Source organism: Apium graveolens, chromosome 3, assembly GCF_009905375.1.
Source record: "Apium graveolens cultivar Ventura chromosome 3, ASM990537v1, whole genome shotgun sequence".
Classification (NCBI taxonomy): domain Eukaryota; kingdom Viridiplantae; phylum Streptophyta; class Magnoliopsida; order Apiales; family Apiaceae; genus Apium; species Apium graveolens.
Window position 1 is genome coordinate 36819214 of NC_133649.1, and position 17323 is coordinate 36836536.

Below are 17323 nucleotides of genomic sequence, written 5' to 3' on the forward strand. Positions count from 1 at the left end.
AATTTGAAAAAAGGAGGGAAATTTCCCGCCAAATCCAAAATTAATTTTTGATCGATTGCGGTCGAATTTAGTATACGAAAATAAATTTTATGGAGGGAAAATTCACGCTCTTTTTTCCCATGTTATAAATTCGACCAAATTTATTTTCGGTTGAATTTAACTCCTAATTATGACTGTTTTAATTTCGACCATTTTTTTTAACCGCTGCAAGTTGAATTTATTTGTAAATACGACCGATTAAATACGACCGTTTAAATTCGATCGAGGCCAGTCGAATTTAGCCGTGTCCAAAGGTTTCGACCACCGGCGGTCGAATTTAAATCAGTTGTATTTAACCGTATTTTCTTGTAGTGTATTGAAAAATATTAACGAAAATAAAAGAGAGTGAAGGGGTTGGGGCTTTCCACCGGAGAAAACCCGTGGCAACCCCTCGATTTACTTGAAAATGAACAAACCTTAGGAGAGGAGGGTGGTGGTTTCAAATTTTTTGTGGTTTCAAAAAATCAAGACCAGATTTTATCATTATACTGTTAAAAAAATAGCAAATTTTAATAATTATATTGTTGCCCAAAATAACCTCTACCCAACTATGTTAACATTTTTTAATTTTGGATAACTTCAATTTTCGACTTTATTTGAGTGACCAAATTAAGTTAATTGATAATTAATTTTTATTCAAAATTTGTAATGAATCAGCCACTTACTTCATATTTGACCCAAATAAACTATAAACAAATTTTTATTACTATTATCTATGTGATAAAATACAGTAGCTAATTTATGAAAAAAATGCCTTGAACAAAGTATTTAGTTTCGATTTTTTTTGTCAAGCATCTAGTTTTGATTTTGAACAAAGTCAAAATTTGACTCATGCTGGGTATGTTAAAGCTGAAAGAGCGAATGCAACTGGTTTTTAATATTTGTTTACACTATCGTTTATAATGTTAAAAAAATAGTGAATTTAAGTTTTATAAAAGAAAAAAGAAAATGTGACAAATATATTATTTAACACGGATATCATAAGCACCAGGTGGGAGAATGGGATTCCCTCGTGCTTACCTCTACATATATTTCACATTGCACAATTCCAAACCATCATTGTAATTCGGAATTTCAAGCTCTCGGTGGTTACGAAATATTTTCATTTGCATTTGCGCCATCTACCTACCTTCTCAAAAAATTATAAACTTTGTTACCGAATTAATGAGAACCAACTTTAAAATCATTACAACTACACCTCTTGGTTTATTTTAGGCTGCATTCAATTCTAAAATCGCGTCTTTCTATATTTTTTTAATAAAATTTTGATAAATCCGGCGCCAATCATAAGCATACAAACGAAATCTTCCATTCCATCCAAATTCAGGGCAATAACCCAAACAGACAAAGGGGAGAAATATACATAACATGCCCAACTCCACTCTTTTACTCACACGTGTCCATCTAAAACTCCCATCAAAACTACTACTAATAACAAAGCTTAACACAAACAACAACTGCTTGGATGCAGTGATTGAGTTGTTGCCTTTTCTAAGCAAGCTCTCGACTCGTTGCGTTGCGTTGCGTGTGCGTGTGTAAAAGAAAACTACTTGGCATACTCAGAATTATTATAAGCGTAACTGGGCATGGGACTGGCTCTAGGCAACTCGTTAACTCTGTTTCCATCATGATCATAATATATCACCCCCGAGAAATCCAACGGCTCACATTTATCGCCCATCAAGATCGTCCTCTGCCACACGCCGCCATCGAAGTCCTCGCCAGCACCTCTTTTCTTCCTCCGAAGCTTCTTCGCGTTGTGTCTGATGGTGGACATGAGCTTCCTAGAAGTTCGTGAAGCGTGTTTGGTTATCAGAAACCAGAAAGATGTTACTGATCCTCGTACGCCCACAGCTAGCCGATGTTCTGGGGTTCTACGGAGCATTTCAACAAGCTGGTTTGTTTTGTCTACAAATATTTGTTACAAAATAATAATTCGATGTTTTTAAGAAATGGAGTTGGAGGTATTTATGGGGTGAGGTAGCTAGGGGAGTGACCGGTAATAGCCGGTGACATATTTGTTGGTGAGAATTTCTGTTTGATAAGTTTAGCACTAATCTCTGGTGTACTTGAAAGTGGTTGACTATTGCATCCTCGTGTTAATCCTCAGAAATATTTGTAAAACTATTCAAATGACATAATTTCGTTAGGACAAGGACGCCTTAGCAGAATACTGCATATCATAATTATTCTCGACTATTAATTTATATATAATTTATTCGAATTGGAAGTTGATTAATGAACAAAATAGTCAACCTTTTGTTTCTCAAAACGATTACTTTTTTTTTTACCAAAAAATACAGAAAAGATTACTTACTACTTTAAACTAATTATACGAACCTTTTACTTCTCCCGCATAATTTAATCTTATATTGTTCAATATTTTGATTTAATGTCAAATAAAATAATAAATTACTTAAATTAAATTAATTGAATAAAAGTACGAGAATTTGGACCCGAGATCTCTTTTTCTAAACTAAACTCTTAAAAACCCGATTCCTTACTCGAAACTTTAAAAAAGTTGAAATATTGTTATATTAAATAATCACACATTTGAAATCTTAAACATTTTAGTTTTAGATGATAGTGATGGTCTTACACGGTTCAACCTCATTTTCACCTTTTTCACCAGAAATATTACTGCAACTAATATACCAGTAATGATCTAGAGATCCACTAGTATTATCCTACTTCGTACACTCAGTAATATTAAGAGTCTTGACTTCAAATTTTATTCTTTTTTTAGATGTGTGCTCTACTTGCTGCTAGGTTCTAATATCTTCTTAACTCTAGCTAACCCGTGACTCTTCAAATATTACGAGTGAAAATGGACCGCAACTCAATTTTAAAGGGTTTCTTTTTTGTTTCGTAGGATACAATAGTCCTATAATTTGTGGTTTCTAATGATTTATAGTGTAATTGATGTAAAATCTAGCATCACAACATATTTTTCCATGTAAATAGCCTCCCCTGCCTAAAACCAAAGAGAGAAATACACAGCTGCGTTAATTCAAGGTCTAAATGCACTAGTCTATATTCGATCCCCCCCCCCCCCCCCTCGACAGTAATCATCTATCTAGTTAGCAAATCCAAGTAAATATCACAAACATAAGCATAGAAGTTACAGAAAGAGTCAAAGAGGAAGGCCGAGTCCGTTCTGTTCCATTCAACTGAAGGCTAAAACAAACAAAAAATAAAAGATAACGCGTAATCCGTTTGATATGCACTTCGGGGTCAATGTATGTTTAGTCGACAATGAGTCAAGACGGGCAATGTAAGCAATTCACCAGAAGATTCCAATAGTCAAAGGCTGGATGGTAAGTTTATCACAATGTTTGCAACTTCATAGCAGGCACGCTCGCACAACAATATCATACGAGGCTTACAATATTGCGATTATTTACCTCACACAATATATTTAATAGAATATACAAAATTTCCACCATACACGAGTTATGGACAGACCAATGAGGTTTACCTAATTCAAGTCATTTTGACGGCCTTGACAATGTTTTTTCAGTGACGGTTTTTTAGGTCACCTTACATTTTCTCCTGAGTTGGAAATGGAACAAAAAGTAGCTTGCTTGCAAAATGAGGAAGTTACCTAAATGTACACATTCCATATATGCAAGGACAGGCAATCTCAGGATGAAATCAAACAATTGCAAATATTACTTCCACTAAGCAGAGCTCAGTTTAGTTCTTTAAAAGTAGCAATACTTGGTAGGCCAAGCTGCTAGGGATGAGAGAGAACAGATATCTCAAAGAGCAGAAAACAAATCACATGACATTTATACAGTTCTGTTGCCATTCCCATACTTCTGGGCTAGCCACACCCAAAGGTGCATTATAGGGCGCCATGGTAGCCTGGTAGTTTCAAATTTACTGATACACGGATGCCATGTCTACATGGGGGATATTTGATACAAACCCTACCATTGTTCAATTTATGTTGGCTACTCACCCCAGTCCCTAAAATCCCCATTTACTCCTGCAGGAAGTCTTACTCGAAGAACCATAGGCATGCCAATCTAAAGCAGTGCTTGAATTTAGTGTGCGATAAATTTAAGACACTGGTAAAGCAAAAATAGCTTCAGATAACTTATGAATCTACTATAGGATTCAACTGAAGCATTAATCCGCTCCACTGACACTAAAAACCATAGAAACTTTGGAGATCAGCATCCATTTGCTACCTCTTTCAGCCCTCCTCCCAGTCAATGTCATCTTCATCATCATCTCCTGAAGCATCAGCAGCTTCTACATTTAAGTCCACCTTAAAGGTTCCACTAGTATTTCCTGTTCAAAGAAAATGACAAACACGGTCAATTGCATAGAAAAAGGTGTAAACTGTTTTGGACCACATTATACCAGATTCATCCCCAGCTTAAAGCATCTACAAGAGACTCCTCATCTCTACTCTAAATAATATTATATAATATTGGCTCTCAGTGACTTGATGTGTGTTCTTCTCCAACAGTGCACTTTACTTTTACTCTTAATAGATTTTTTTTATTATTTAATGCAAGTAAAATTTATATAGGAGAAAGGATAGTGGGAGAGAAAAAGATTGTTTTGATTAATATATAATATAATACTATTGTTCACCTGTAGTTGGAGCTTCTTCCCATTCAACATTTTCATCTCCCTCATCATTATCATCATCTTCACGCTTAGCTTTCATGCCAACTTGACGGGATGCACCATCAGTAGTGTTGAAAGACTCCGGTTCTACCTTGACAGATTCTTCTTGTTCTTGTTGCCTTTGAAGTAAAGCAGCATAATATGCTTTGAAATATTCATCCTATAAGATCACCATAAGAACCATGTGTCAATATCTATTGAAGGAAACAAAGAAGAAACGATCGCATTAGGTTATTCAAACTAGCCTGTAAATTCTTTTCATCTTTTTGATCTATTGACTTCTTGTCATCAGATAGGCCAGCAGCAGCTGAACTGCCCTCTATATTTGTCTCTTGCTTGGCCTCACCACGCTGCTCGTTGGTAAGAACCATCCCTTGCCTGATCATCCATGGAGGCAAAACTTTCATGGGTGTACTTGTATTTTCAGATTTAATATTAGCTCCTTTTTCTTCAACACCAGAGAAAGCAACTTCAACCTGCAATGAACAGGTCACAGATTGCAATTACCAAGACAGTTCTGTACCATAATCTAGCATTAAGAATAAATGTCATTTTACTTTCCTTCCCGTCAGTAAGAAACACATCTCACCAATGTGCAACAATTTGCAAAAACTTAAAGGGTCATTAACATTTCAGCCCTATAAGAGCAAGTCCAACAGTCTCTTAATGAGTTCCTTATAAATATTATAAAATATTAATTCTTAGTGATTTAAGACATGATTTTGAATTTAAACTCCAACAATGATCCTTATCTTCATTCCTTATTATTATAATAATAATAAATTTGAATGAGATATGAAAGGAAGAGAGAGAAAAGAACTAAGAAGAGACAAAAATCATTTTTTTATTGATAAAAATGAAATAAGGGATGACTTGTGGTTCCTTAAAGATAAGGGATGAGAGAGTTGTCTTAGTGATATAAGGAATCACTAAGACACTGTTGGAGTGCATTTTTTTGTCATATTTCTTATATTTGAAGTTAAGAGCAAGTTTAGGGGAGCTGTTGGACTTGCTCTAAGTGTCCATTTGGACACATAAACCTTAAACAAAAATATCGTACCTCCCTACCCTTTATGTTTGCACTATATACAATTTGAACCCGTTTAAAAAATTTATACCCGTTATACCCAACCCAAATTTTGTACTCAGAAAAATTTATACCCTTTAACCTCCTAAATTGTATTTGAAACGGATGAGAAATTCATTAGAAATATAGTAACTGAGAATTTTTGCCAAAATTAAAACCGGTGCGGGTAAAATTAGTATAGATTTTACATAAAATCCATATATACAAAGGACAGACTTAGGGGCCACGGAGATACAAAAGATTCTTTGAGGGTTTATGTGGCCATTTTGACAAACTTAATGGGCTAATTTTGTTAGTCACCCACATAAAAAAGTGAAAACTAGAAAAACGAAAAATAAAAGATATGGCAGAATACAGAGCAATCTAAATGCTTAAATAAATGAAATATTAGCAAAGAGAATGAATATTTTGACTCCCTCTGTACAGTAGCGTAACAAAGTGCGTTATCAGCATGCTTTTTACCTTTGTCTCTCCAAGAAATGGCATAGGAGTTCCGTTATAAGCTTGTGAAGATTTAGATGGATCATTACTATTCGAATCACCATTTGCTGAACGCGCAGCAGCATTTGCTCGAACTTCCCAAGCTTGGAGAGTTCCAAATTCAGGAACAGTCAAGTCTTTGACTCTGTTGAGTTGATCCATTAACGGCTTAAGCTTTTCCTGCAACAATACCAAGCAATTCTTGAGCTGAGCTTTTGTGAAGAGGGCACGGAAGTATAACATATATCCAAAAAGTTCTTAGAATGCATTTTTTCAAAGTTTTGTCTTAGTAAGGTACTAAGGTCCGCGACATAGTGCTCCAGACTCTGCTTATAGAGCTTAATTTGAAAAATCAAGAGGCCCAACATCCAATAGTTCTAGCTTTCATTTAATTAGGGTCTTAATGAGCTGAAACAGGTTCTCTTTCACCCTCCTTGAAAGCTTTCTGGACTCTCCTGATGAAATACCCATAAGCTTTGGATCCAATTAGTAGTGTTATCTACAAAGCCTCCAAGTTTTTTTATGCATAGCCAAATTCTAAAAGCCTTTATTTCAGCCACTTGCATTTAAAAGTCATAAATGGGTTATGGAAACTGGGATAGTGACATTACATTACTTAAAAATAGTTAAACACATGAATCTGCTTTAACTTTTGATATGCAAATATAATGTTCTATTAAATATAATATAAAAATGTTGATACTACGACTAGAATAAATATAACCTATTATTACATAATGGCCATAACATGTAAATAAACAACATTAACATCCACTAACATAAATGCGTAATCACACCTCAAACATTTGAAGCATGTCTCTCAATTTTTCACGACGCCGTCTTCTTGCATTGTCATCTCCATCTCCCATTTCTTCAGCTGCTAACTTGTCACCCTCTGCCACTAATTCTCCATTGCAATTCTCACAGTGAAAATATTCATCCTCAGGAGAAACCAGGCGTAGTGCATCTAAAGCAGTATATCTGAAAAAAGAGATAAAGATACATTATAAAGGTCACGCAGCCTGTTTTATGTACGATTAACAACTACAGCAGAGATCTCGCACCTTCTTTTGCAGTTTGGACATATATACTCCTGAATTGTGTTCCTATCATCCAGTTCATCTTTTATCTTCTTCTTCATGCGATGCATTCGGTACCTCACGACATCATAAATCTGCAATAGGAAGCTTTGCTTACACCTTTAAAAATACAAATATTCTAAGACAACATCCGCTACTAACAAAGTTGGAAAAGCAAGAAAACACTAGTTAAAACATGACAGGATAGAGTCACGGACATGTCATTTAATTCAGTAATAGTGAAATATATCAATTGATACAAAATTTATCTCAACACAAATTAATTCCACAAAAAGGTCAATATAAAACGATCAGCGAATAAGTTTTATCTTTCAATGCATCAATCAGCTAAAAATTTAAAACGTACTCAAGATGTCTGCGCATATAAATATAATGTAGCTCACGCAATCAGGCAGTCTTAGAAGTTCCCAATCTTGGTCAGGTTTTGCTTATTTGATGTTTATGGTTATTGAGTAAAGACAATTTAGATTTACCTCAACCATTAGTTTTGCAGTACATTTCAGGTTTTCCTGTGAAAGTTAGATTTAATAATATTCTCCCTTTCTTTTAAGAATGTGTTGGAAATTCACAACTTAATTATATACCTATAAATTCACAAAGATTGCTGAAAAATGCTAACTTACCCGGACTCTTTAATTTTTCCCTCATACCCGTGTCCATCAGACATGACATGGGTGTGGGTATAAGATTTGAGCCGGATCCTTCAGATGGAAACCGAACACTTTAACCTTAAAAAATCTTAGTTCAAAATAATTCACAAGGCCTCACAACAACTTAATCCTCTTAATTCTAGGGAGGGACGTCTATAGATTACTATTTTCATGTTATCCTTTTCATTTATGTTATAAATATGACAAACAATAATGTATATGTTTACTTTATGTGGTAGAAGACACAAATTTACAAGTGTAATGTATAAAAAGTAGGTATAATTTCGCTTATGTGAAGGTTATATGCCGAATCCTGCACCCGTGTCCAATTTTGGATCCATATCCACAAATCCTAATTTTTAAAAACTAAGAGACTGACACTTGGATCCGCACTCATATCCGACACCCATACCCGAGTCCGGATAACTTAGAAAAAATGTATAATTACTTAAAAGCAATCTGGAAAAAAAAATAAACAAAAACTTCACAACGAGTTTCTTTGAAAAAGTTGGAATAGTTATTAGTAATGAGGTTCAGGCTTCTTAGTTTTATTTTGTTTATTCTCTAATTAAGTCATTAAGAACCAACATGATTACTGATACGATGTGATATACAAAATTTGTTTACACATATATGCACTACATGTTAAAAAGTACTCATTCAGGTGCTTGTTTTAGGTTAAGTACTTGTGTTCTTATAAAACAAGGGGCCAAACACCCCCATAAAGTAATTTGGATATCCAAATGACAAACAATAATAAATTTTTTAGGCAAGTTAAACAAGAACCTGTGCATAATCCAGACAACAGTAAGAGTGTGTGTGCAACTTTACTTTTTCCTCTCCTTCTTTTCCTGTTTGATGCCCATCTGCAGTTGCAGCAACAGCGGCACTATATATTTTTGCACCTTTTGCAGTCTGTAACAATATTTATCCTCAGAGGCATATCATGCATTTATGTAAATGATAAGGAAAAAGAATTCTGCTCCAATCAAAAAGTAACAATGTATACTTGGTTCCAGAAATCAATGTATGCATGTTGCAGTTCTCCATTTGTTTGATAGTGGTGCTTTAGCCTTTATTTACTCATGTCCGAGATATAAAACAAATTGTTCATTAAAAGATTTCCTTAAGTTTTTTTATATTGGTGAGTTAATCATTTTCCACTTATATAGTTTTTCTCTGAGACACAAGATTCGAGAAGGAAGTGGTGAATACAATTACCACCCTGTCCCACTCATAATCTCAATCCATATGAAAATTTATAAATCCAAAAACATGAAAAATCTAGAGTTTATACCATTTATCAGGAAATGAACAGCTTGTAACCAATAAAAATAAAAAAGATTCTCCCTACAAAAAAGTTGCCAAGTGGCCTTAGTATTCATAATGACTTAGAGTAGTAGATGGTAAGATTTTTTTTTAATTTAACACGCAGAATCAAACTTGGGTCCCATACCACAACATGGGCACAATAGCGAAATTCAATGTTACAAAGTGAAAAAAAAATCAACTCTTTTCATCCATTGCCTGAAGAAAATATCTCAAAACTCCAAAACTTACCATTGTAGCAGTCAATTATATGCATGCACAAAAGGTAGACATTTTGATGACAATTGTTTTTTAGGATATATAAAATTATAAATTTCTTTCCTTTCCTTTCTCTCACTTTTTCTTTACTTTTTTCGAACTTACCGAGTAATGCTAACTTATAAACGTTGGGAACCTATTTACATAGCTAATTTGTACATGTAACTAGATACAATGTATTAAGAAATGATCTACAAATATAGTTTTTTGGGATATATAAAATTATAATATTTCTTTCCTTTCTCTTCTCTCACCTGTTCTTTACTTTTTTCGGACTTACCGAGTAATGCTAACTTATAAACGTTGGGAACCTATTTGCATAGCTAATTTGTACATGTAACTAGATACAATGTATTAAGCAATGATCTACAAAATTGTTGGTTACACGATCACAAACAGCGGCTGTATATTTTTATTAAAAGGGTTCGTTCAGCAGCGGGCATTTAACATAAAATTGACAATAATATACATTAATGGAATTTCTAGTGATATAGTTAATTTTTTAGCAGTATTTGTTTCTTTAATTTCCGGTTGACAGTCCAGTAAAATCAATCCTTAAGGTTTTCATGAGAAAAAGCATTATATAAATTGGATGTATCAACATAACATATACTGTATATTCCTACATAACATAACTTCTACAAAGGTTTCAGACACGAATTTCTTGCAGAAGGACTGACAGGCACTGAAACGAAGCTAGTAACTCAGAATACATGATAGTGATTATATAATTAAAAATAAATATGAAATAACTTACCTCTTTCCTGTGATCTCGTGTCACGAGTTTTTCTTCTTCAAAAAACCTTAATGTGCGGCGAAGTTGTTTTGTGTGCAGCTTCAAGTCCTTCGCCAAATTTTCTTCTCTTACCCATTGGCGCCTTAAATAATAGAACAGAACAAACAGCATGAGATGTAAGGCAAGATTTCTCTAAGTCCGCAAAATATTGGTAGAGACACAGAATAGTTGGAAGATTTACTTTCAAAATAACCAAAAATTCATTATTTGAATTCATATAACAATGAATATTACAACAATTTATGTATAAGTTCTAAAACTTAAGTAAAATCCTATTAAGAAGAAAACTAATACTAAATATAATCTACTCAAAAATAAATAATACAAGCACATATGTTTGAATATGACCAGAATAGCGCATAACTCCGTTGTGCTAAAATGGGCCAACTATTTTAGGAATGCTAGTTCGAGCATTTTAACTCCAAAATGTGCTTAAAAGGGCTATAATTACACCCTAATATTCCTGATAATCTACTTCCATACACATAATTAAATTACCCAAAAATTTAATAAAATTTATATCTAAATAATAATGCAAAACATAAAGAAACGTTTACTTCCTTGCTACGCATCAACTTCATATCAAGAACAATAACAACCATAAATAACAACCATCAATTTCATATCAAGAATAATAACAACTGGAAAATGTCGTTAATTGAAATAAGCCAACCAACTATAACCAGTAAGCTAATTATATCCACCAAAATATAATACCAATACTAAATTAACGAAGTTACGCATATACACATTAACTATTCTTTTCATTTACAATTCATCAATTGCCATCTCTTTCTCAATACATTTTAAAGTTCTACAACACTTTCAAAGCACATCGAAGTAAAATTCAATAATAGAAATACCTAGTGAGGGCATCGAGAACAACAACAGCGATTCCTCGATTATCAGCCCTTCCAGATTTGGATTGATTATCTCCTTTAGTTGTAAAATCATCATAAAAAGCCCTAGCTGTCAGCTTCACCAATCTATACAGATAATTACATTAAATTTATATTAGTCCCTGTATCATAAAATAAGTAACACAACGAGACACGCAAGTAAAATAAATTTGAGGAAGAAATGAAATTTAATTTCTACTTATTTATATATTACCGATTAAATGGTTCTATACTCATTGAAATTTCAGCTTTGTAGCACAAATCTCGAGGAGAATCAGATATGAGATTGAAATTACATAGAATTGAATAAGATTAGAGCTGGATCATGTGAGTTCTGTAATAAAAGAGATGGTCGGAAGGAGAAACAGAACGAGACCGTCAAAGAAGTAGAGAAAAGAATGAAGTTTTACTGCTACTTGTTTATTTATAGGGCTTTTTTGTTTAGGTAATGTTTGTTCACGTGGTCATGTTTATGGGCCAGTTTGTTAGCGAACCAGGCCTGTTATATTGTGAATCAACTTCTTCTTTTTTTGAACGAAATATTGTGAATCATTGATCGGTTTTTCACATAAATCAATTGGGTCCATATCCATTAAGAAGTTATGAAATCGGTGTTTCAGATGTGATTTTCTATGGTGTGCCCAAGGGCACACAATAGTCACTAACTCCCATATAAATGAGCTCTTTTTATTGGTGGTTGAATAATAAATGTTAATGCCCCCTGCATTCACATCAATTCCACCAATAAAAAGAGCCAATTTTTATTGGAGTTAGTAACTAATGTGTGTCATTGGGTACACATTAGAAAGACCGCAGATGATACTATATTTTAAAAAAATTAACACAACTTGTACATTGGAAATCAACAAAATCAAATGCTTTATGTCATGGTAACTTATATTTCAATTCAAATTCAAAATTTGGTTTAAATTAGGCGTTCGAAAATTCTAAAAATGCTTTCTTTATTTTTTTTGTCAGGTATTCCTTTCTGTTGCCGAATTGCTTTTTTTATTTTGCTTTTCGAATTCGAGATCTTGGCATATATAATTGAGCATAATATGGGTTACATATTTAATTTGTTATGAAAATCTATTTATTGACATCTTATATGTAAATGTTACGTGGATACAAGCGAGTACCCGAGATTTTAAAGGATATTGATGAAAATATGAAGTTGGCTACAATGGTTGCAAGTCTTACTATAGTAGTAACGGCGGATTATATAGTCAAATATATAGGGTGAAGGAAGTATGAGTGAGAATGCTCTAAAGTTAGAGCTGCATGGATGATTACCTTAAAAAATGAAACAAAATGTCGAGACCAACTATATCATGAAATACGTTGTTTTGATAAATTGTGACGTCTTTAACAATCTAAATAGGCTAGTTACTACTAAGAATATCACGGTGAAAGAAGTTGTGGCGTAATTTTTATCATGGTGAAAGAAGTTGATGCCCACAATAGACAGAGTTTTCAAGGTGCGGGCACGAAGCCAACAAGTATTATTGCACAATGGTTGGAGAGGAAAGATCTTGATCCTATGAGAATGTTCGGCCTGACGAGGATGTAAGGAGTTTAAGTGGAGGAGTTTGTAGTACCCAAGTCCCATATAAATGAGATTTGAGACTTCTGTTCAGTTTATAAGGCAAAGTACTACTAACTGTATTTACTAACTGTATTTCGGACTCAAAATTAGGACTTGACCTGATTTTTAACAAAGGTTCGGGATTGGACCCGGATTGTCATAGAAATGGTTTGAGGTATATTTATGAAATTTTTGTGTTTAGAGTTCTTATGATATGAAATACAAATACAATTAATTTTGCTTCATTATTTCTTATCGTATGCATTATAGGTGTATAGCATGTGAGGCAAGTTCATTCACATATGTTAGGCAAAAGTATGGTTATGTATATAATTGTCAGTTCTTTTGTTTATATAGTTGTCACACCTGATTTCTAACTGACAAGTTTAAAACATTTACTGCATTTTATAAGTTTGTGTGTTAATAAAGTTCGGATGGAACAAATTATAGATATAACATGTATGTTGAATAATTAGTTTATTTATTGCATAAACTATTGAATGATAAAATGCCATTCAATGTTTATACTATAAAAGATTTTTTTGACCAAATACCATAAATGATTAAAGTGATCTATTCTAGATAGTTGGTGGTTCTGGGTCATAACAAAAAAGAATGTTACATGCTATCAAAGAAACAAAATAAATAGTAGAATGAGACAAAGCAATATTGGCGTTACAGACTCCATGTCATTCTTTAATTGGATCACGACATCATAAATTATACATATCCTCCTGAATGATTAGCAGTTCTATACAATTATACATACTTATTAAGTTTAGCACTACTCATATATAGGCCTACTAATGGAAGGGACACTATAAGAATATAGTTCCAAATCTAAGCATTATATTAGCATTTAAAGAAACTTTATCATTAGAACCATGTCATTTACGACATATCTTACCTAGATAAGGGTCCACCAATAAGTAGTCCAAATCGATATAAAAAAATAAACATGCCAGAATGATTGAAATCAGTAAAAATTTAATGATATAATGAGAAAATATCATCCATTTATCGTAAAAAAATTATTTGGTCTAATGAATTAGATGCTACATTTATATATCTCAAATGATTGGGCAGGTAGAATAAGGCTCAATGTGGCCTATAATTGAGGATCAATTCATTAACTCAGGTTCATCACTTTTTAGATCGAGTTATCACTTATTTCACTAATTGCACCTCAATATTGAAACTACTCGAACATATACTACATGAAATTTAGTAATTTTAGTTTATCATTGAAACAGTGTCAACCAAAAAGTGAGCAGATGTACAAACAAGTAACTATTTACCAGGAAGTTTATTATTCGGATTTTGTCCAAACAAACATATACATGTGATTTTTCCCTTTTTAATTATTGTGGTCATAGTTTTGGTTTTTATATTGTAAGATAATGGGCTTTTGTGATTCAAATCCATGTTTCATTTTTTTAGAAATGCATGGGTTTGGCCCATATTATTATTTGTGGGCTTATTTATATATGGTCTAGATAGAAACATAATGCTCTTACCTTTGGTTCCAACATAATATCTTCCATTAAATGTTCAGATTTAACAAATTCTAAATTTTTTTTAATGTACTTGATGTTTTTATTATTTATTTACATGTCTAATTCATATTCACTACATAGTAAAATTGATTTGTATATTTATTCAAATTTTTTAGCAATAACAAAACATGGAAACGTACACGTGGCTTCACAAGCCGCTCGTGCTCCCACTCGGAGGGGTTGTTAATATTGAAATTCGAAAATGCACGAGATACTCACTTCGACACTATTTAATTAGTAAATAAATGAAAGAAAAACGATCGGGATTTCAAACCGTAAGTCTACCGGGACGAGGGTTAATAATTTTAGAGTATAATTGAACATTTTTATGTCTGCTGCTCAAGTCAAGAACCAGAAAGAAGCACAATGTTGTGATTGATGAAATCCGAACTTTTAGCAAATTTTGGTGATATGAATATTGGAAAATGTTTGTGATACCCGTTGAAGAAATTGAATATTGGAAAAAGTATTGTGTTTTCTGCCAGTTTCCGTCGCCTTAACTTGTATTTTATGGTAAATTAATATATTTTGATACTTGTATTTTATTCGGGCTAATACGTAAAACACAATTAATTTATTAACCTGTTACTAATGGTTTTCATTAGAGTAAATAAACTATCCATTTTTCTATTTCCTAATTTCGTAACAACAAGTAGTACATTTCTTCAAAGTTAGAAGTTAGATTTTGATGTCAATTTATGTCTTGGTTGTGTGCATTACAGTAAGTTTTTCCTCGAAAACCAGTCTCATTAGTAGAAGATGAGGCTTGTGTCTTTGTTTGTGTGTAAGTAGTCATTTTATTCACTATACAAATATGTTTAACTGGAATGCATATGACATAATACAGCCTTATCTACTGTTTTACATTCCTTTTTTGTCTAATTTTATAGATTATCAACAAGAAATAAACAAGATCAAGTTATGGTTCTATAAATTATGTCCAAAACTACCCGGTATTAACAATTTTGGCTAATTTAACTTATTATATACATGCTTTTGTTAGAACATATGTTTAATATGAAAATGGATTTCTAATATGAAACAAAGTGTCTCTGTTAGGTAACGAATCACACACAGGGGGGGTGAATGTATTTTTCTGATTTTAGGCTTTTCTTGAAAGTTAATGGTTGAACAAAGTAAATTAAATCTTGTATAGAAAAGTGTTCATGCAGAAATTAAACTTGTGTAAAATAAAGAACACAAATCTTCAAGACTCACTTAATTTTTATATTAAAAATTAAGACTGTTTTGCTACAAAATTTCTAAGCTCTTTGATGTTAAAGTCTCAGCTTCTTCTTTAGAGTGATACAAGAGATTTTATCTAAATTGTTACTTCTAACTAGAGGAGCAGTGTTAACTTTATAACTCAGTTAACTGCTGGTTTACACAGTGGATAATAAACATGCTATTAGCTTTTCTAAACTGTCACTTGTCATTTCTATTTATAGAAAAGCAGATCTTCCATTTCTGGCTTAGCATATCTTTAGCATCCCGTGTTTACTTTAATCTTCTTCTGTCAGTTAATCTTTGCCATTGATCTTGCACACTCTTCAAACTGCTTTTAGTAGACTTGTCAATCTAGCTGTTGGATTGTTTGTTGATTGTTTATCTTGGATATTGAACTGATCTGTAATTCTGTACTTTGAGACTGTACCTCGAGATCTCCAGTTTGAATTAGTAGCACACTTGACATCTCGATAAGTACATAGGCTTATCGAGATCTCTAGCACTCCATATTGAGTTTGACTTGTAGAGGTCTTCAACTTGTCGAGATTTCTAGTCTTCATATATTCACTATGACTTATCGATAACTCTGAGTTCTCTAGTGAAGGAATGACTTGTCCATATCACCAATCTTCAGTTCTTTAAAATTGGCTTGTCGATATCTTCTTGAGTTCTCGAGTAGCTTTCCTGACTTCTTCACTCCCGGTGGATATTGCTCATCCGTCGAGTAGATATATAGCTCATCCGTCAAGTAGATATTGCTCATCCATCGAGTAGATGTTGCTCATCCATATATAGCTCATCCGTCGAGTATATATTGCTCATCCGTCGAGTAGATATTGCTCATCCGTCGGTACTCTCTGGAGTTCTCGAATAACTTCTCTATAACATTAAATCTGTGACTTGTAGATATCTTGACTTAGAATATTTTTCTCCAAACAGATTTATTCAACTCCAAGTTTCTTCAAAATTCTTCTGAGGCATGATCTTCTTGATCTTCTTCCAGATAGAAACCTTAGGCTTGATACCGTTGTAGGAAAAAGACTCCAGTCTGCTTCTTTGCATTTTTACAGACTTTAAGAGTTACAAGTACAGAATACAAATTTAGATAACAATACAACTTACTTAGGGTTGACCCCAAGCTTAACAGATTACTGAAAATAACTATTCATTAATCTTCTACTCAGATCAGATGTCAGATGTCCATTTGATTTGCTTCATATCAGAGATGCTAATGATATTGTTAGCTCCAGTAATCTTTGACATCATCTATTATATATTACAATCTCCCCCAACTTGTTTATTAAGAAAATATGCACAAGTTCTGATTGATGGTGTCAAAACTTTAACTAAATGCAGAGACCAATCTTCCCATCTGATCTTCTTTTCTTCCCATCTGATCTTCTTTTGTTGAGTTATATTTAGATTTATTCTTCTCTCCCCCTGTGAAGAATAGAATATTTTATTATCTGGCAACATCCATCAGCTGTTTTGGTAGGCATTTAGATATATTCCCCCTTTTTGACATTATCTCCAGGTAGAAATATCCATCTAGATGCACATTATTCAAGCTACTATCATTGTCCATTTAGAACACTGTCTGCAGCTTCAAGCTCCAGTGAGATTTGTGAAGATGAGTTTATCAAATAGAATAGAGTTTCCACTTATTTCTGCAG

The 17323-nt window shown here is 33.1% G+C and overlaps 2 protein-coding genes across 3 annotated transcripts; both read right to left on the reverse strand.

The window, feature by feature from the left end:
* Window positions 1-1585: 1585 nt before the first annotated feature.
* On the reverse strand, window positions 1586-4064 carry LOC141714121 (uncharacterized). Its single transcript, XM_074517658.1, has 2 exons — window positions 4004-4064; window positions 1586-1947 (listed from the first exon to the last, which is right to left on the reverse strand). Exons 1-2 carry the CDS (start codon window positions 4062-4064, stop codon window positions 1586-1588), a joined length of 423 nt encoding a protein of 140 aa, XP_074373759.1.
* LOC141712139 (transcription initiation factor IIE subunit alpha) lies at window positions 3689-11685 on the reverse strand. Of its 2 annotated transcripts, none has more exons than XM_074514956.1 (10): window positions 11497-11685; window positions 11247-11369; window positions 10345-10465; window positions 8832-8915; window positions 7315-7424; window positions 7048-7231; window positions 6233-6430; window positions 4929-5159; window positions 4648-4843; window positions 3689-4338 (listed from the first exon to the last, which is right to left on the reverse strand). In XM_074514956.1, exons 1-10 carry the CDS (start codon window positions 11517-11519, stop codon window positions 4241-4243), a joined length of 1368 nt encoding a protein of 455 aa, XP_074371057.1. In that variant the 5' UTR covers window positions 11520-11685; the 3' UTR covers window positions 3689-4240. The 2 variants fall into 2 exon arrangements, with proteins under 2 accessions (XP_074371057.1, XP_074371056.1); XM_074514955.1 differs by having other exon boundaries at window positions 8787-8915.
* Between the last annotated feature and the right edge of the window lie 5638 nt (window positions 11686-17323).